The sequence below is a fragment of the Plasmodium brasilianum genome, chromosome 7 (assembly GCF_023973825.1).
Source record: "Plasmodium brasilianum strain Bolivian I chromosome 7, whole genome shotgun sequence".
Classification (NCBI taxonomy): domain Eukaryota; phylum Apicomplexa; class Aconoidasida; order Haemosporida; family Plasmodiidae; genus Plasmodium; species Plasmodium brasilianum.
In genome coordinates this window covers 1,139,743-1,160,734 of record NC_090120.1, presented here as the reverse complement: position 1 = coordinate 1,160,734, position 20,992 = coordinate 1,139,743, and the positions used below count along the sequence as shown (strand labels likewise).

Sequence of the window (20,992 nt, the reverse complement as noted above, 5' to 3'; positions counted from 1 at the left end):
TGAAACATGGTAACACTGTTTGCAAAAATATGTAGATCTAGAAAAATTGCACATTAAAAAGAATAAATGCAAGTTCACATTTCTTCATTTTACATCTTTTTTATATAACAAATGGGGGGGTTACTCGACCCTGAAGACATTCTACAAAAAGTAAAAAAAAAGTCCATTCACACAAATATATACATATGTACGCTTGTATGTTCACACGTATGTATGTTCACATGTATGTATGTTCACACGTATGTTTGTGCACATGCATGTTCGTTCACATGCATGTATTTTCTTTCTCTCTTTAAAATTTGCCAATTTGTCCATCTTGTTGATAGTTTGTATCCTACAGTGAGGTGCCCCCTTAAAATGCCTTCACTCGTTCTCTTTGAATAAAATTAATTTTGATGAACAAATATAAAAAATAAAAGAGTACCATACAAGCAACAATAATTAAAATAACAAAATTGGTACAAACAACAACTGATATATTGTTGAAGGTATCTACTTCGAAAATTTTAATGAAAAAGTTAGGTAAGTAGTTCATGAAGCTGTCATAAAAGGGAGAAAGATCATCATTCTTAGAAAAAGATTTTACGTATTCTATATAAGTAAAGCGAGCAAAATAGGAATAGAATCCATTGTTTAAGACAGATGTTGAATCACGAAATTGATTCAAAAAAATGCTAAATACTTCAATGGGTGTCGGTTCAGTGGGGTCATTCCTTTCATTTATTATTATCGTTGCCTTAATTCCGTCTTTCATTTTTCTAATCGGCATGGCGTACATCCTTGGCTTGAGGTCGTGTTTCACGGTCTGCGTGGAGGAGGAAAAAAAGGGGAAAATAAAGTAATAAAAGTAGGAAAAACGAAGTAAAGACGAGCAAAAAAAAAGAGCAGTTCGATGTTGATAGGATAGAAAAACGGTAGCAAAGCTATAGCAAAACGATAATAGAGCTAGCGCCTGCATAACCGAGTTTCCTACGCGTTAGTAAACGTGTGCCACGCGCTTGCATATGTTTCGCCTTTTGGGAAGTACACTATCAATGGTGGCCTTGATATACTCAGATATAGACCCGAACACATTTGTATAAAATTTTTCCTTTTTGGAAGCATCGTCCTCGTCATTGGAATGGTCACTGTCGAAATTACTGAAGATTCGTAAGCCTATTATAATTCCTTTGATGGGATGAAGACAATTATTTAATATTCGAACGTATGGAATTGGGCATAAACAGATGTAACGATTATTGGTTAGCACACATTTGCCTGGACCTTTACAAGTCTGTTGTCCATGAAGAATACATTCATTATTTTTTTCACATAAAAAACTCATGGGGTTTCTTGAGTAGCCTTCAATGCAAACGCATTTTCCATCAACACATTCTTCATTTAAATAGCAGAATTGTTTACTTTGTTCACAAAACGGATATAGACAATTTTTATTATTCCTATTTTTTTTTGCTAAAATATCACAAAAACATAAAGTTTGACCATTAAATTGAAAGAAATGACCTTCTGAGCATTGAACATGTTCATTATATTTTTTACTAATTCTATGATAGGTAACAAATTTTTTGCCCTGTTGTTTTATGAAAGCCCCTGCTATTGTAATATGTGCATTTTTTTTTATCTGATCATAATCTTTAAAACTGTAAGATATGATATTAATTGGGGTATAAGAATTTCCTAAAATGAAATATTCATTTACTATTTCTTCCTTTATATCATATTCATTATTTTTTGAATAATCTAATATATCAACTCTTTTGATTAGTGGTAAGATGAGTAGCAGATTACTTTTACTTATGTTTACCATGGTACTACTAATTTTTGCTGTGACCACCAAATTACTTGTTTTATTTCCAGATGATATAAAGTGAGCAAATGCATAATTAATACATATTTTTGAGCTTTTTTTATAGAAATATCTATTTTTTAGCATATTATTTAATACTAATGGTATATCATATTGATCACAATATTTTTGGGGTTTTATAAAAACAAGTGGACTAACAACATAAAATATGTAATCAGGCCATGTAGATAGTAAGTACAAATAAGTTAATATTATCCTCGACTTATCAAATAAACATAAACCATTTTTCTCAAATTTTATATCTTTACATATGTCTATTAATTTTTCCTTTTCGAAATTTCTTGTTTTATAAGATATCTCTAAAGGGTCGTTAAAAAAATTATAATTTTTCATCTTTTCATATAACTCTGTATTACTTCTTTTTATTTTATTCATAAAATTCGACCTCAGTTCTAAATATTCGCTTACTACAAATTCTCCTTTTGGCTTGTTGATCATGTTTTTGTCACATAAGCAGCTATGGTTTTCAGCGGAAAAGTACTTCATTAATTCCTCGTTGTTGTTCAGACTTCCCTCTTCACATTTATCACCAGAATTGTCACAATGTTTTTCCGCTTTGTCTAGGTGTTTTCCTGTTTTTGCCATTTTTTCCGTTTTTCCCCCTTTCATGTTATTCAACCTTCCAAACTTTTCCAAGTTGTTTTCCCTGAGCGAATCGCTAATATGTCTAGTAAGGTTGTACTTTTCATATAAGTTGTATTTATTAAACAAGAGCACACACTCAGGTTCATATTGGGCAAAAGCGTAAAGCCTGGTGTTCCAGAAAGTGTAATACTTGGTAATATTGTGCGTATAATTTTTTATGAATATATTTTTAAAAATTCTGTATACATAGATTTTTTTCATTTCTTTATGGAGCTCACCTACAATGAATACTACAGATGTCATAAAGGAAACTAGAAATATTCCTAAGGTATAATGCTCATAAGATCTTATTGTAACATGAAAATCACCAAAATATTTATTATTAAATTTTTTTAAAAAGTTATTCTCCAACTCATTCATATTGCATTTACTTGTACATGCAAATTTTAAATAAACATTTTTATCTTCAAATGTTTCATAAGGGCTTAATGAATCATTTTGTAATGTTTCTTCTCCTATCATATTCTTTCTGGAACACAGTGTACCAGCTTTTTCTTCCGAGAGATAAGCAACTATTATTGCATGAAAAATATTCAAATGCCTCAGTTCGTAGATCAGTTGTATGTATATTGAATTTTCCTTTTCTAAGCAGAACATCTATTCAGAAAAGAAAAGGTGGAGCAAGCGTGCTTGAGGCATATAGAAGCGTAGGTAGTTTACACATACAAGTATGTAGTTTTGTATGCATGTATTTCTTTGGGTATATGCGATGTAGAAGCAATGCTTCTGTGTGTGGATATAACTATGCATGCGGTTGTAACTATTTATGTAATTTCTTTTTTTTCTTTTTCTTTTATACATCATTTCCAAAGTAGAGGATAATAATGAGGTACTTGATCAGCTTCTTATCTTCATTGAAAGGGATCAAATTATTCATCTCCTCGAGTGTCAACTTGATCTGCGTAGTTGCGTAATTGTTTGTTCACAAAAATGAAAATAAAAGTGCAATTAAAATGCATGTACAAATGTGATCATTGAGGAGTGGGGAGTAGTAGCCATGGGGGTATCCCACCTCCATAATGTTAACAGGCATACTAACAGGCGTATAAACAGGCAAGCATTCGTACACGCGCATACAAACAAACATACATATACTCATACTCATACACATACATATACATATACATATACATATACATATACTCATACACATACATATACATATACACATACACATAGCATACACATACACATACACATAGCATACACATACACATATACATACACAAGCACCCATGCACGCCCACACGCAAACATAGATGCCCATCTATGTGAAAAGCCCCCTTACGCTAGCTTCGCCCCCTTTACTTACCAACTGTGTTAATATTCGTTGACTTTCCTTAAACAGATTGTCCAGGTCCGTGTACTCATAATAATATTCATGTAAATCTAAAAGATTGACCAAAAAACTGTACAGCTGATAATTGTAACAGTTGAAATTGTATAACATATCGTAATGTGACCTCAGCACGACTATTTTTATCAACTTGGAAATATGTTTACCCCCACAATCAAATATTGCTTTGAAAAGTTTTGACAGTACATTTTGAAACCTCACATAATTATCAGATGGAATAACAAATATTTCGAATACATCCATTCTTTTGATTTTTTTTATATTACTGATATTCCCTACTTGCTTATTTGTAATTTTTTCAAAGTACATTTTAAAATTTGTTAATTCTTCATTTGTAAATGTACTCATTATGTTTAGTAGTACAGCCTCGAATGTTATGCTTTTGTGTAATGAATAATCTTTCATAGGATTATATCTACCAAATAATACATATTTAAATATTGAATAACTCAAATACAACAAATAGATGTTTGATATGATCTTGTTTTCTATAGAAACCACGTCATAGATTTTTTTGGAGTACATGGTGCTTCTGCGCGGTGGGAAAAATAAAACAAAAAAAAAAAAAAAATATGAGTAAGGAAGCAGATGGATAATTCGACTCATAGGTGCATAAATGAATAAGTAAACGCTTTAGCAAATGCTTATGCAGTTGCTCCTTTAGAGGAGCCATCGCTTCGGTTCTTTTTCTGCGAATGGTGGAAACAAGCTCGCTGATTATAAGCCTCAGAGTAATAGTAAAGAGGACATTTTTATATATATGCCTTATATATATTCCTAGTATATATACATGTATATAATTATGTATATATATTCTAAGCATAGGTGCAGACGAAGAGACAGCATAGCTCAGACTGCCCACACACAGATGGCACAAGCCGAGGTGATAATATTGCACACATTTATTCGAATAAAAAATGCGCGCATGGTAAGTGTTGTATTGCACTGTATTTTGTCATGTTACACTGTGGTGTTCTGTGGCGTGTTGTGCCCCGTTATGTTGTATTTATTTTTTTTTTAATTTTTTTTTTTTTTTTTTTTTTTCTCACTCCCGAATGTAGGAGAAAACTTTGCGTATAGTTCGGACGTACAGCATTTTACTTTTCATGATCCAGCCTATTAAATTGTCTTTCATAAAAAAATGAGTGAACTGAGAAAAATAAGAATTGGTTGTCAGGAAGAAAAAGGGTATACTCAATTTCATAGGGTGACTAATGCCTCTAATATGATCAATTAGAATCAAATGTATTTCATCTTGATGATATAAAACTTTTAGTAAAAATACTTGATTATTTGCATCATTAGACATGTATATATTTTTTATTTTTTCATATTCTGTAATGATAGTATTATCATTTATATATGAAATAGCTGATTCTTTGTTGACGACAATAGGGGAACAAAAAATAATTTTTTTTAAAAATTTTATTTCATCATTAGCTATTAAAATGAATACATTATTATTTTTTAAATAATCTTTATTATTTAAATCTAATGTAATTGATATAAAATCATTAACTTTCTTTTCTTTATAATTTTGATGAAAGGAATAATATTTTAATTCAGCATAGGTCCCTCTGAACTTATCCATATGTGACAGTATATTTATATTAGTAAATGAGTTAACGAAAATAAGATTACTCCAAATTTTTTTTTTATTTATGTCTTCTTTAAATACATTGCATTCTTTTTCCTTAAAAACAAGATTTGGTAAATCTTTTAAGTGTAATATCTTTTTATTAGTAGATACAGTACCATAATTTTTCTCTCTTTCATTGCTTCCTATCACGTTCAAGTTTAGAAAAAAATTGTCTACCATTTCGCCATTTAAAGAATTACTACTCTTACTATTGTTATCGTTGTTAATACTGTTATCGTTGTTACTACTGTTATCGTTGTTACTACTGTTATCGTTGTTACTACTGTTATCGTTGTTACTACTGCTGTTGCTGATGAAATCATTATCGTTGTTACTACTGCTGTTGCTGATGAAATCATTATTGTTGTTGCTATTGCTGCGCACCTCTACACTGGTGCCACTATCGTACCGAAATTTATTCTTCCCTATTTCATCGTACGCATAATGTATTCTGTTCTCTTTTAAAAAATTTTGCAATATCGTATTTTCATAATTATTAAAAAAGGATGCATCATTTTCTGAACTTTTTTTCTCTCCTTCGTTATGCTTTTGGGTTGTCAACTCGCGTTCCTCCTCGTCCTGTCCACTGTACCTACTGTAGCTACTGCTCGTGTTATTGGTGTTACCACTTACACTGCTGAGAACGATTCCGTCATCATCATCTCCATCATCTGGGCATCTGTCGATATCCAGCACTTCCTCTACGAATGGTTCTACTTTGCCTGTTTCCTCGAATGAATCATTATTCGGAGGTAAATGTGGCAAATTGATATTTTCCTCCAAATTATAATGCGTGTCGATAATTTTTTTATAGTAGTTCTTGTAATCAACCTCGTCCGATTTGTTATAAATGAATGTGTATCCATATATACTTAGTAAATTTATTTCGTCGAGGAAGAGACAAGTTATACATGACCCAACGGCTAACTGTGGACTTATTTTAGTTTCAACAAAAGATTCTCTATTCTTTATGTAAGACAAATAATAATCATCATGAAATTTATAGGTGGAATTAAAAGAAAAGCTAAAGGTATTTTGAGGATCACACTCATTATCATAGGTATAGTATATTAAATGGTTGTATTCTTTCTGAACGCATACTATCCTATTATTTCTTTCAGAAGTATGTACAAGGTTTTTATAATTTTCATACTTTTCGTACTTATCGTACTTTTCATCTGTAGATATAGAATTAATAGTCGAATCGGATGGGTACGATTTTGTTTCTTCTATGATATTCTGATTAGCATCACTCTTGTTAGATGATACTAATTCAAATAATAAAAAAATGAAAATTGCAATTACCATCCTTGAAAGGTAAACAGAAATTTTTTCATACTGAGAACTGACAGTAAACCTCTTAATTTATTTTGGACAAAAAAAAAAAAAAAAAAAAAAAGAAAAAGAAATTTGAAAAGCAAAGAAAACCGTAAAAGGGAAGAGTAGTGTGATAATCTAACAGTAGGACATCATTTCCATTTATTCTATTTTGTTTGCTCTACTCTATTTTATTTATTTATTTATTTTGCTTATGTATTAATTTTGCTTATGTATTAATTTTGCTTATGTATTAATTTTGCTTATGTATTAATTTTGCTTATGTATTAATTTTGCTTATGTATTAATTTTGCTTATGTATTAATTTTGCTTATGTATTAATTTTGCTTATGTATTAATTTTGCTTATGTATTAGTTTTGCTTATGTATTAATTTTGCTTATGTATTTATTTTACTTATGTATTTATTTTATTTATGTATTTATTTTTTTTTTTTTTTACATTTTTAAAGGGTGAATCTAATTAAAATTAAAAACGAGATAATGTATGTTTCCCCTTTATTTCCCTATACTTTCTATTTTTCCCACTTCCCGCTGGTACATTATGTACACGTCTGCATATGTGTATATATGTGTATGGGTATATAGGTGTATGTGTACTTATGCATATGCGTTTATATATGCACACTCGTTAGTAAAAAATGAAATGCCAAAGCGAAAACGAAAAAGGAAAAGGAAACAGACATGTGCGTAGATTACGCTGTATTCAGTTATTGATGTTACCTATTTATAATATTGCCTAAAAGTGGTATACGTTTATGTGCATATATTTTGCGCATATATTGAGTTTTTACTGTTATTAATTGATTATTTATTAATTTACTACTATTGTTATTCTAATTTTTTTTTTTTCTTCTTAAAATAGACAGTTATAAGCACGGCTTAAGAAGGATAAGCAGCTAAAGTACCTTTTTTTTTACGATATGTAATCTTTTCTGTTAGTTTTAAAAAGATAAAATTATACCACTTGAGGGGAAAGGCACCATACCTCAACGGGAATAGTCATAATCATTATTATTTACAAATGTAGCAATGTTAAATATTGCTTTACATGTATCTGCTCACCTATTTTTTTTTTTTTTTTTTTCCTTTTATTTCAATTATGCAATATATGGTACATTCGAAATAACTGAGAAAATATTAATTTCTTATATGATCGATTAAAGTACTAGGGATAATTACAAATTCATTCCATTTATATTCCATTTTTCATATTTACCGCACATATTATTGTTTCCTAAAATGAAAAAAGGGTCTACCGTGAAAAGCAACGCTTTTATTTTTTTAAAAAGAATAAAAAGCAGATGATAAAAAAAAAAAAAAAAGGATATAAAATAAAATAATACTAAAGTAAAAATGATGTATTTTAACTAAAACTGTTTTTGTATTTTCTTTAGTTAGTTTTATTAACTTTCCCAAGCCCAGATCACTTTTTAATGAATTATTCAAAACGTCAAGTAGTGCCCTACTTTTTAATTTATATTATATGAATGATACTCCTTTTTTATATATTATATATTTACATGTATACGCAGTTACCCAACATATGGATTTGAGAAGCACTCGAATATATATATATATATATATATATATATAAAATAACAATACATTATTTTAACTAGTCATATAATACAAAAAATTTCATCTTACCGTACGAAGATTAGCAAAATAAAATAAAAAATTAATAATTATTTGAACTTCGATTATCACCAGTTAAAATCAAGTTTTGCCGCTTTATTTATTTAATTTAAAAATACGAAAACAAGTGCATCCCACAAATTTATGAGAATTGCAGCACGCAGATATATAATAAGTTAAGAAAAGAAATATTTTTTCTTGCAGTTCTTATTCTGTTAATGTTTAACTTGCTACTGTATGTATTTACATGTATTTCTTATATTTATGTACCATGTATATATTATTTATGTGTTACATAAACAAAATTGTAAACATGTACCCTTGCTAGTTTATACATGTTTTAAATTTTTTAACGGTCATTTCGTGTTTTATTTATAGGCTTTTTATAATATTTAAAAATTTGTATTTTACTGAAAAAATAAGCATATATATATATGTATATACATACCTATTTTATGCTTCAGAATAAAGTTTTGATTAAAGTATAATTCTTAAAATAATTGCATTTCGTTAAGTTGTGAGGTACAGGTTACTTAGCTATTTGTTTTGCCCACGTACGTACATACATATGCACATAGATACATGCATATGTACATAGATACATACATATGTACATAGATACATAAATAGATACATACATATGTACATAGATACATACATATGTAAATAGATACATACATATGTACATAGATACATATGTACATGCATACATATATACACGTAGCATAAGTATACCATATATCTAACGGAGCTAAAATGAGCGTTAATCGCTACAATTTTAAAGCATTAAGTGCCATATTAAAGGATAAAATTCCTCAGCATTTTGACATTTTGCCACATACCAGTATCAAATGTATTATCCACCCCTCTGTTATATTTACAATCTTGGATGCATATTTAAGAAGAGATGAAGATCAAACGCATGTTATTGGTACTCTGATGGGGTCTGCCATTGACACAAATTTAATCGAAATTTCGGACTGCTTTGTTGACAAGCATTCATTGAATGAAGGGGTAAAAAAAAAAAAAAAAAAAATGCGTGCATTGTTTAGTCGCATTAGTATGATTAAAAACTAGTTATATGGACAATGTTTTTGTAAATTTAAAAAAACGAAAGGAAAAAACGCAAGCATGAATATATATGTGTCTGTGTATTACATGTGTATGGGTATATATATATATATATATATATATATATATGTATATGCGTATGCCTGTGCATGTACATATACATGGGTATATATATGTATACAGCAATACCACGGGGAAAATTTACCTGAATTGTGCATGTAAATTTGCTCGTGAGCTAAAGTTCACATTTATGCAATGCGTACAACAAAAATTTACGACTTTTTTTTTTTTACAGGGATTTTTGCAAATAATAAAAGATCATCACGAAACAATGTACGAACTGAAACAGAAAATCCGTCCAAGAGATCAGGTAGTGGGTTGGTTTTGCTCAGGTTCAGAACTGTCTGAATTATCATGTGCTGTACATGGATGGTTTAAAGAACATAATTCCATTTCCAAATTTTACCCTCATTCACCTTTAAATGAACCAATACATTTATTAGTTGATGCAGCATTAGAAAGTGGTTTTTTAAATATTAAGGCATATGTACAGTTACCTATTAATATGGTTAAGGAATATTTTGTTCATTTTCATGAAATACAAACAGAACTATTACCATGTAATGTAGAAAGAGCAGAGGTACTACAATATCGAGAAAAAGGAGCATCAAGTAAGGATAAAGATACCAATAGCAGTATTGGTAATAATAAAGATAATGCAATAAATAATGATATGAATGAAATATCGTTAAAAAAATTATTAATTATGTTAAAACATTGCAAATCTTATGTTCAAGATGTAATAGACAAAAAGAAAAAAGGAAATCCAGGAGTAGGTAGATATTTACATAAGGTTTTATCAAATGATACATTCTTAGAACTAGAAAAATTTGATTCAATAAATGAAAGCATATTACAAGATAACCTTATGATATCTTATCTTTCGAATTTAGCCCACTTACAATTCTTAATTGCTGAAAAGTTGAATGCATCATCTATGCAATGATGGAAAGGTCTTGGTATTATAAGTATCCCAACCCTTCATCAACTTCTTTACCTATGCAGTATTTATCTACGTGTATTTGTATCCTTTTTTATTATTTTTTTTTTTTTTAAAACAAAAATTTAAAATTGTTAAATTTTATAAAGTAAACAATAGTTATTTATATGCTCCAATTTTAATCATTTTTATCCTATTTTGAACTTGTTTTTTTCCTATGTATTTTTTTTTTATGATTTTAAACAAATTTTTACCATACCATAATCTACTTATTTAAAAAAAAAAAAAAAAGTAAAGTCAGTACTTCTTTTATTTATCCATTAGTATGTATTATGCAAACATGATATAGTAGGAAAAGAAAAGGTGTTAATCCTACATAAGGCAGAAAATTCCCTTTTTAAAATTATTTTGCTTTTCGTTCCTCTTCCATATCAACGTTATCTTTGTGTGGAACGTGCAGCTGTCTTGTTCATGTAGTCTACGCGCGTTAGTCTGCGTGAATGAATGTAAACAATTAAATTAACATTTATATACATATTTAAGTGTACGCATACATATGTGTATGTACGTATGAATACCCGTACAATGCTGGGGTAACTCGCACGTCGGTTTGACCCCTTCTCATAAAAACACATTTATTACAGCATTTTCTTAATTGTAAAATAACGAACAAAATAATATATATATATATTGTTTATTTGTTTAAAAAAATTCTTTTTTTTAATCACTACCTAAGAGAATATATATTTTTTATGGTGTTTTTTCTGTTTTGAATGATGTGCAAACATAGTGTATGTTCAAATTGTGTACATTTTTAAAAGGAATAACAAAATAAAGCAAAAGTAGTAACTTGCTACAATTATACTTTTTTTTCGTTTTTTAAAAAAATATACAATTTTCATTTAATTTTAAAATTATTTCGGAAATAAAATATTATTTTTTTTTTTTTTTGTATATTTTACTAAGGCTGTAATGTTATATATTCATGGGAACTGCATGTAGTTCATATTATGTAGTTTGCGCCAACAAACTTCTTGGGAGTCGAGCGGATGAATTGAAGCGCGCTCGTACGTATATTCGCACCTTTATACATTCCTGTGTTCATATATTTATATGTATCTATTTAATCATATACATTTATACAATCAAGTATGTATACAGCCATACGTTCACGCATTGTGCATAATACAAATGTATGACATTATTGCATAATTTTTTCTTTTCCTTCAAGTATAGTCGTAACGATACGTTAAATGTGAAATTATATAAGGAAATTTTGTTTTTTACTACAAATGAGCATACCTATATATATGTACATGTATATATACATATACACGTACGAATACGAATACGCAAGCGTAACATGTGAACGTCATCATACCGCAACGCGGACTTGTTTGTCACTCAAAAAGGATAATGATGATGAACTGACGAAAGGAGATTAATTTTTAAAAAAAAAAAAAAATTTATAAGATATGCACAAGTACAATAAATGTTACATGTAGCTCCATAAGAAACCTACTCAGAAATGAAAATATATAATGCTTTTATACTTAACTTACTCCATTTTTTTTTTCCCGATATTATTTCAATGTATATATAACTACAAATTTATAAGACCTTTTAACTCCTTGGAAAAAAGTATAAAAAAAAAAAAAAAATCATCACGTCTCGTTGTTTTGTCGTTATTTATGTATTTTTTTGAGTATTCTTTGTGTATTAACTTATTTATTTATTTTTTTGATCTGAGTGGATAATACGTACTTTTATTTATTCACTCCTAATTGTTTCTAAAAATTCCAGACTTTTTCGATAAAAATGGAAGCACTATAGACCTTGGCAATGGGGCACTTAAAAAAAAAAAAAGGTAAGAGCATTTCTTTTTACATATGCACAACTGTCCCTGTGTATGTGTGCATATGTTGTATATATATTCACGCGGACGATACTACACTGAGTACTTACATTTTACGAATGCGCAGATCAAGGGCAAAAGAACTTTTCAGTTTAACATGGTAAAGAAGTTTACTTACGCAAGGGATCCTTTTGACCCCCAAGAGTATTTGAAGGACATTCCATATAAGGATGAATTGGACAGAGTAAGCGATGAAATAAGAAGCGTTTCGCGGGCATGCATAACTGCATTTCTATACATACGTTCGTACAGCATATATATTACATAAGCAGAACAAATATATGTACTTCCGTACGCATACGCCTGTATACCCACTTTTGATACTCCGTTCAGATACAAATTAGAGGAAAAAAGATTGAGATGCGGTCTATATTCTCACCTAACGGTCACTTAATGCCTGCCACCTTAATTGAAATCATACCAAATATAATATATAGATTTTTAGATTTTGGAAAAGTTGGCATTGCATATGGTAAGCCATTAGATGAAAGTAGATGGATATTAAAACCAGAAATAGGCCAGATTGCTAAAGTAGGCTGTAATTTTAAAAATACTTGTAGCTTAACCTTAACACCTCCTCAGAATTTTGTACTAGGTCAAATTATCGATGTTTCTTATTTATATAATTATAAATATGTAAATGTCAGAGGGTTATCAAAAGGAAAAGGTTTTTGTGGAGTCGTCAAAAGATGGGGCTTTAGTAGGTAATCATTCCTTATATAAACATTTTCGCGAGGGGGGAAATTATTCTGTATAGTGATATGTGCATATGCATGAACATACATACATGTATATATATATATATATATATACATATACATATATGTTCATATTATGAGCGCATGAATGGCTGACGCAATTTTAATAAGTTGCATAAAAAAAAAAAAATAAAAAAAAAAAAAAAAATTTTTTGCAAATACAGCTATAAGATACATGCACATAAATGAAAATCCAAATGCCCCTATGCTGAGCATGCATATTTATATATGTATAATACAGTTCATATGCATATTAACAAAATAGACAATTTTTGTTTTAGTTTACGGAAAGAATTATTAAAGCATAAAGTCTAATAAGAAAGTACTAATAGTATAATATCTTAAAGAAACCCAGATATATGTATGTATTATATACCATTTAGATGGTAATAGAATACCAACTAAGTGTTAATTGTGCACTAATAAACTATCATCTACATGTTAATTATGCACTAACAAACTATCATCTACATGTTAATTATGCACTAACAAACTATCATCTACATGTTAATTATGCACTAACAAACTATCATCTACATGTTAATTATGCACTAATAAACTATCATCTACATGTTAATTATGCACTAATAAACTATCATCTACGTGTTAATTATGTTCAAACACAAATTATTGTACGTAAAACAAACGACGAAATATAATTTTCAAAAACACGTAAAAAATGAAAGATGCACATTTTAAAAAAAGACAAATATATATATATATATATATATTATATATATATATATATAGAGAGAGAGAGAGAGAGAGAGAGAGAAATATGTTTATATGTACATATGGACGTAGCAGTAATATGATTGGCTTTTGGAGAAAAATACAAATTTTTAATTAAAAATAATGTTACAAAAAACAAGTCTTAAAGTGATTAGATGTATCATTCTTCGTTGTTCACGCAGTTTTGCATTTGCATCTACTTTTGCTTTTGTTTTTTCATTTGCTATTTCTAAGCCTATTGCTGTATCTACATTTACGTATACTTCTACTTGTTCTTCCACTTCCATGATTTCCATCACGTAATCCATTTCTATTTTTTTCCCGTTTTTTTAGAGGTCCAATGTCACATGGAAGTAAGCACCATCGTAAGACTGGGTCAATCGGGGCGTCCACACATATTGGTAGAGTCCTGAAGGGAAAGAAGATGCCAGGAAAACACGGAAACAAATTTAGAACTATGATAAATTTAAAATTATTAGGTTTGAATCTAGAAAGGAATGAGATATTGGTAAGTGGGTGCATTCCAGGAAATAGAAATTCATATGTAACAGTAACAGCATCGAAAGATAACAAAGTTAACAAATATAAATACATACTTGATTTGTTATATGAACAAGAAAAAAATGTAAAATAGATTAAGCACTTATTGCTTCTCCTTGTTTGTCTTATAGTATATAATACAACACATGCATGGTACGTACGCGTGTATACACATGCTTATATATATATATATATATCGGCATGCTTATTTGTTTAATCAAATTTTAGCTATTTATTCGTCAATGTTCCCTAAAAAAAAAAAAAAAAAATATACGAATACGTTGTTATGTCAGTGGCTTGGCACATAAAATGCAATATTGTGTAATTCAAAAAGAAAAGAAATAGAAGCAGAAATAGGAGTAGACGTATATATATAATTAGAAGCAATATTTGCAGTTTCGATAGCAGCTGTAATATTTGACAGTGCTGTGAATAATGTAAAATGTATTAAGGGAGTAAAAGAGATATTAAATGCAAATGCATATTTTAATAAGACCGAATATGTTTATATATATTTTTATCTTATTAGCAAATTTTTTTTTTTTTTTTTTGTTAAAAATAACGCCCAATTATTGTCGTGCTTTTTCATTTAATCTCTATACAGTATACTTTGTACTCCATACTCTATACTATTTATTCGTCTCTTTTTTTTTTTTTTTTTTTTTTTTTTTTTATCACATTTTGTGCCATTTTTCCAATTCATTTTTACTCTTTTTTTTAAATTTTATGTATTTTTCTTCCTTCGACATACTAATATTTTTGTTTTATAGAAGCTTCTTTAATTTTATTGTCTTACCGATATATGTATTGGCTAAAATTCTTTCGACATTTACCCACGGGTGATACTGAAAAACATAATTGGTGATATCCTTTCCCGCTTGTTCCAGTAAAATATCTTCTCCTGTTATTAACACAATGTAGAAATAAACCATGAAAAAAAAATAAAATAAAGAAAGAAAGAAAAATAAAGCGAAATAAAGCACAAAAAATGAAGGCACGATGCAGTTGTATGTGTGTATGTGTTTGTAATTTTTTTTTTTTTTTTTTTTTCACAACGATTTAAGAAACGTATATATATATATATATATATATATATATATTTCAGTAAGAGGAAAGCGAAATGGCAGTAGTACAAATTTTTCCTTTTTTTTTTTTTTTCATAACACTGCCGCTGCTTGTTATATATGGTAATATGGTAATTTATTATTTTTTTTTTTTTACCTCCCGGATGATATTTAATATAATGCGTTATATCATAAACTTTCTTATTGTAAATTACCCATGCGTCCTTTTCTGTGTTATGTTTCGCAACCTGAACATGAGTGTTAGTATATTTTAAAATGATGAGATAAAAATGGAAATATTTTCAAACGACGGTATTGTCATTATAGGGAGAGGAACGTACTTAAATTTATTAACTTATTATTTTTTATACATGTATATACAAACACAATGTATATATATACACGTACAGATATATATATATATATGTATACTTAAATATATATATGTATACTTAAATATATATATGTATACTTAAATATATATGTAGGGGGGCAAGTGACTTCACCTACACCCCCTTACCATCTTATAATTGTGTTATTAAAAACACTTTAGTGAAAAAGTTATATGTATAAAAATACCTCCTCTACGGTAAAAGTCTTTGTACTTGGGTCCTCCTGCTCATCATTCTTAAAACCTTCAGATAAATTCGCATACAGCATTTGATTTGCACCTAAAAAAATTTATTTTAACATTTTGTAATATTAAAACATGAATAGTACGTAACCATATAATTTAAAGGAAAAAGAAAAAAAAAAAAAAAAAAAAAAATAATACTATGTTTTGTACTACGGAGGCTCTTATGTAATAATTCATTACAGCTATTTCCATCAACATTTACGGGCTTCAACTTATTATTATCCTCCATTTCCTGTTCGTGAGAATTTTGAAATATATATATATGTTCACAGCAATGTTTGCGTGTCTTATATATACGAACACATTACGTGCATGTACCTACGCGTAGTACGCTGTATACATATATATATATATGCACTTTTGTATACATGCATATATATATGCACATGTGTATACATACAATATATACGCCCATGTGTATACCTACAATATATACGCCCATGTGTATACATACAATATATACGCCGAAGAGTATACATACAATATATACGCCGAAGAGTATACATACCATATATACGCACTAAAGTATACATATGTACTGTATGTATGCCTTCATTTTGTATGGTTTTTTATTAAAGTGCACTTAACACAATGTTCAAAAATTTATCCTTACTGTCATTCGCCCGCCACTTATAATTAAGGCTAATACCAAGAGAAGGATTTTGATATGTGTAAAACTATATTTCTTATACATTTGTATAAACAAAGTTTTGAAATTCTATAATTTTAAAAAATTAAAAAAAATTTCAGAAAAATCCTGCTCGATAATTACGTCTGGTGAATGAGATAAGTTTTATTTTATTATTCTTTTTTTTTCTGTTGGTCGATTCATACAAGTAAAAATAAATACGGGGGGTGGGGGGCTTTTTCTTTTTTTTTTTTTCCCCTTATACAATGAATGATCTTAAAAGCTATATCTGCAATGTAGTGCCTAACTTAGTATGCTAATTTAGTAACTTGAACAAATATATAGTTTTTTTTTTTTTTTTTTTATTTTTTTTTTTTTTAAATTGTTAAAAAGATAACTTTTTTTTTTTATGGTTGCTTTAATTTATTTTATTTTTATTACTTTATTCTATTTTATTTTTGTTGCGCCATTTTATTTTTATATTTTGGTGCTCCATTTTAGCTTTTTTTTTTTTTTTTTTTTTTTTTTTTTTTTAGTATATTTTAGTTTATATCTTCATGATAGTTTTGTTTTTGTTCTATTTTTTGGTAGCTATATATTTCAGTTCTATTTTTTAGTAGCTTAGTTTTTTTGTTCTAATATTTGGTAGCTTTATCGCAGTTATTTTTACGGTTGCCCTTTTTTATTTGTTTAATATTATTTTTTTTTTTATTACTATTTCGGTTATCTTATTTTTTTTACGGGCATATTTTAGTTTTATTTTTACCTTTTTTATAGCTCACATATTGGCAACATAAAAATGAGCAAAATCAGCAGCAGTTTAAAGTTTACCAACATTTTTTGAGTATCTCTAATCTTTTGTTACTACATGAATTATCTAGAACAAAAAAGAACATTATAATAAAATTTATTTTCTTTTTTTTTTTTTAAAACACATTTATTACTAATTATTTTAGAACATTTTCATTACCAGTTCTTTTTGAACATTTTTATCACTAAATATTTTTGAACAATTCTCTTACTCGTTCTTTTAAAATGTTTAAATAATTCTCGGTGATATATTTTATTGAGCAGGTCTTTATTAATTGTCGGTACAGTAACAGCGTTTTACATATCTATAATATAAGTGGTTCTCTCTCTCTTTATATATATATATATATATATATATATGTATATCTATAATCTTTATAACACTGTATAAATTAATTTTTTAAAAGTTGTTATTTAAAAAAAGAAAAAAGTACACCTTTTAAAAAGTTGTAATACTGTTTAAATTATCGACATTATTTTTTCTTTAGTCCAACATATAAATATATAGCAGTGCTTCATAATATATATATATTTATGCATATTTGTATACATGCATATGCATTTTATATTTTAAGTGCACATAGAGATATATATTACAGCTACAGAGAATTGTATTATTTTATTTTTTTATTTTTTTATTTTTTTTTTACGAATTAGTAACAGCAATATCTATTATTAGTGTAAATTATTCTCCTATAGTTGCTGCATGTGTACTTAAGCATCAAATAGGGTATTCATAATTCTTTCACTAAAGTTGTACAAAGAAATAAAAAAAAAAAAAATCTTTTTTCTATATGTACTAAGTCATATGACACAGTCATTTGAATTTTTAAATAATATGCGATATGAAGAAATCAGTCTCTGCACTTTTCAACTAAATAATAATAAAAAAAATTAAGTAGTTTAAATTTTGCTAACATAAAAGAGAGGGGTTTTAAGTTTCCAATGTGTATGTCCTTTAGAAGTTTATGTCTTATTGATATTTGTACCTGATTTTTGCTAAAAACGTTTTTATTATTGGAATATTTAAAAACAAAATAAAACAAAATAAAAACAAAGTAAAAATAAGACAAAAATAAAAAAAAAATATGATAAAAATGGCAATATTTGTACGATTATTATTATATTTGCAGAACGTGAAACCACGTAGAAACACAGCTAATATTATGTTATTACTAAGAGATTAGGGAAATAAAAATAAATAAATAAATAAATAAATATATATATATATATATATATATATATATTCTTCACTGAGCAAATTTGTTCGCACTGCAAAAGTGTTTAAGTGTAATTGCATTGTTGAATATAAAAATAAAAATAACTGCTTTTTTTTTTTTTTTTTTTTTTTCTTTGCTTAACATGCAAATGGCATGAAAAGATGAAAAAGAAAAGAAAAATGTAAAACCTTTAGTCTCGGTAAGGATGTGCATTTATGCAAAAAGCTACATGTACATTTTTAAGAACGCTTGAAAACCTATGCAGACGTAAATATATCAAAACGTATATTATGCATACATTTATTGTATATTATGTATATGTGCGAAAAAAATATATTTCCAAATTTTTGCTTCTTTTACCTGAACGTGAACTTAAAATATTTAAAAAAAAAATAAAATAAAATATAAACCAATATATGCTTCTTTTTGTCTATCTGTTCAAAAACGGTTAAATTATAAGACCTCCTCAAGTTGAAGCTAATATATATATTATATATATAACATATGAACATATATATATTTAACGTATACTTAAATATTTGAGAATTTTTTCATTTTACTTCTTTTCATTTCTGTCGGTATATTTTATTGTAACAAGTTTTAACGTGTTCATTGGTAGTGCACTATTATTGCCTATAACGCGTAAATTTGTTTTCTTTTCATTTTTTCAGTTATTATACACTTAGTATATTTTTGTAGAAAAAATTGAAACACACTAAAATATAGGAAAAAAGAAAAATTTACAAAGAAATACAGAAGGGAGTGAATAAGCAAGGCAACATGAACAAAACAATTAAAATTTGTATTAGATTCCTTTTATATTATTATTTTACTTTTTTTACTTTTTACGTTTTCTATGAATTCCCAACATCTGTGTAATTGTAAACTTTAATGATGAAATTGTTACAAATAAATCATATTCCTACCCACATTTCCACCTCAGCTATTATTTCTTATAATAAACTACGTAAATTTGTATCTGTAAATATATGCATGTGTATATATATGTATGTGTATACATTCGCGTAAATGAGGTAGAAAAATAATTGTGCGTCTGGGGCACTTTTGTGTGTGAAAGAAATTATTAAAAAAAATAAAATTATATTGAAAAATATATAAGCTTGGAAAATTTTAATATTAACATAAAAGGTGTAATCACATATATATATGTATACGTACAACTTGTGTAACACGTACAATATGTATTTGTGTATTCCAACAATGTGCGTATATAATACACAAGTGTATATAAAAACATCAAAGTGTACAAAAAAAAAATAGTGGTAATTAGTTTTGTAAAAGGTAGTTAAAAAGTAGTTTTACAAAATAGTGTTACGGACTAGTGTTAAAAAGAAGCGTTAAAATGCAGCGTTGAAAAGTAGTGTAAAAAAATAATGCCACAAAGCAGTGTAATAAGATAGTGTCAAAAATGTTGTGTTATAAAAAATGAATTAATTATTTACCCATAGTGTACATATTAATTTTTCCCACATTTATTTAAAAATTTTTTTTTTCTTTTTTCTTTTTTCTTTTTCCTTTCTTCATTTTTCATTTTTCATTTTTCTTTTTTCATTTTTCTTTTTTCATTTTTCTTTTCTTCCTATTTTGTGTGTACAATAAATATACGCTTATGCAAGTATTTATTTTTTTAAGAATTCCTAAAAAATAGTGTTAAAGGGTATTTTTATTGTTCCATGTGTACAAATAATTAGGTTATTAACGTGTATATATATATATATATTATATGTATATATGTATATTTGTATATAAATGTACGCATGTTCACAAAATAAAAAAAAAAAAAAAAGAAATCTTCTTTTATATTTCAATATTTTTGTATTAATTTCACACATTTCTTGCATTTTTGTTATTTCTTACACGTGTAAAATTTTTTTTTTATTTTTATAGTATACCATTTTGCGATTTTTTTTTTTTTTTTGGTTTTGAATGATTTATTATTCTGTGATATATTATTTTGTGATATATTATTTTGTAGTATATCACTTTGAAGTATATAGCTTTGTAGTACATAATTTTGTGGCATATCATGTTGTGTTACATTAATTTGCGGTAAATTATTTCGCCCTATGATTTTATCAGTGAGAAATATTCGTTACGTGTAATATAGCTGCGCG

The 20,992-nt window shown here is 27.5% G+C and overlaps 4 protein-coding genes across 4 annotated transcripts; 2 read left to right on the top strand and 2 right to left on the bottom strand.

Moving 5' to 3' along the window:
* Positions 1-292: 292 nt before the first annotated feature.
* On the bottom strand, positions 293-6,816 carry MKS88_001969 (uncharacterized protein; the record flags this gene model as incomplete). Its single annotated transcript, XM_067214943.1, has 6 exons — positions 293-334; positions 425-805; positions 1,028-3,109; positions 3,312-3,410; positions 3,801-4,401; positions 4,961-6,816. 6 exons carry the CDS (start codon positions 6,814-6,816, stop codon positions 293-295), a joined length of 5,061 nt encoding a protein of 1,686 aa, XP_067074270.1.
* A 2,422-nt stretch (positions 6,817-9,238) lies between these two features.
* MKS88_001968 (eukaryotic translation initiation factor 3 subunit F) lies at positions 9,239-10,559 on the top strand (the record flags this gene model as incomplete). The annotated part of the gene is made up of 2 exons (XM_067214942.1): positions 9,239-9,496; positions 9,849-10,559. The coding sequence occupies 2 exons, from the start codon at positions 9,239-9,241 to the stop codon at positions 10,557-10,559; spliced, it is 969 nt and encodes a 322-aa protein (XP_067074269.1).
* A 2,006-nt stretch (positions 10,560-12,565) lies between these two features.
* Positions 12,566-14,592, top strand: MKS88_001967 (50S ribosomal protein L3; the record flags this gene model as incomplete). The annotated part of the gene is made up of 3 exons (XM_067214941.1): positions 12,566-12,652; positions 12,802-13,172; positions 14,292-14,592. 3 exons carry the CDS (start codon positions 12,566-12,568, stop codon positions 14,590-14,592), a joined length of 759 nt encoding a protein of 252 aa, XP_067074268.1.
* Positions 14,593-14,730: 138 nt separating this feature from the next.
* Positions 14,731-16,428, bottom strand: MKS88_001966 (uncharacterized protein; the record flags this gene model as incomplete). The annotated part of the gene is made up of 5 exons (XM_067214939.1): positions 14,731-14,747; positions 15,295-15,399; positions 15,720-15,810; positions 16,142-16,233; positions 16,350-16,428. The coding sequence occupies 5 exons, from the start codon at positions 16,426-16,428 to the stop codon at positions 14,731-14,733; spliced, it is 384 nt and encodes a 127-aa protein (XP_067074267.1).
* Between the last annotated feature and the right edge of the window lie 4,564 nt (positions 16,429-20,992).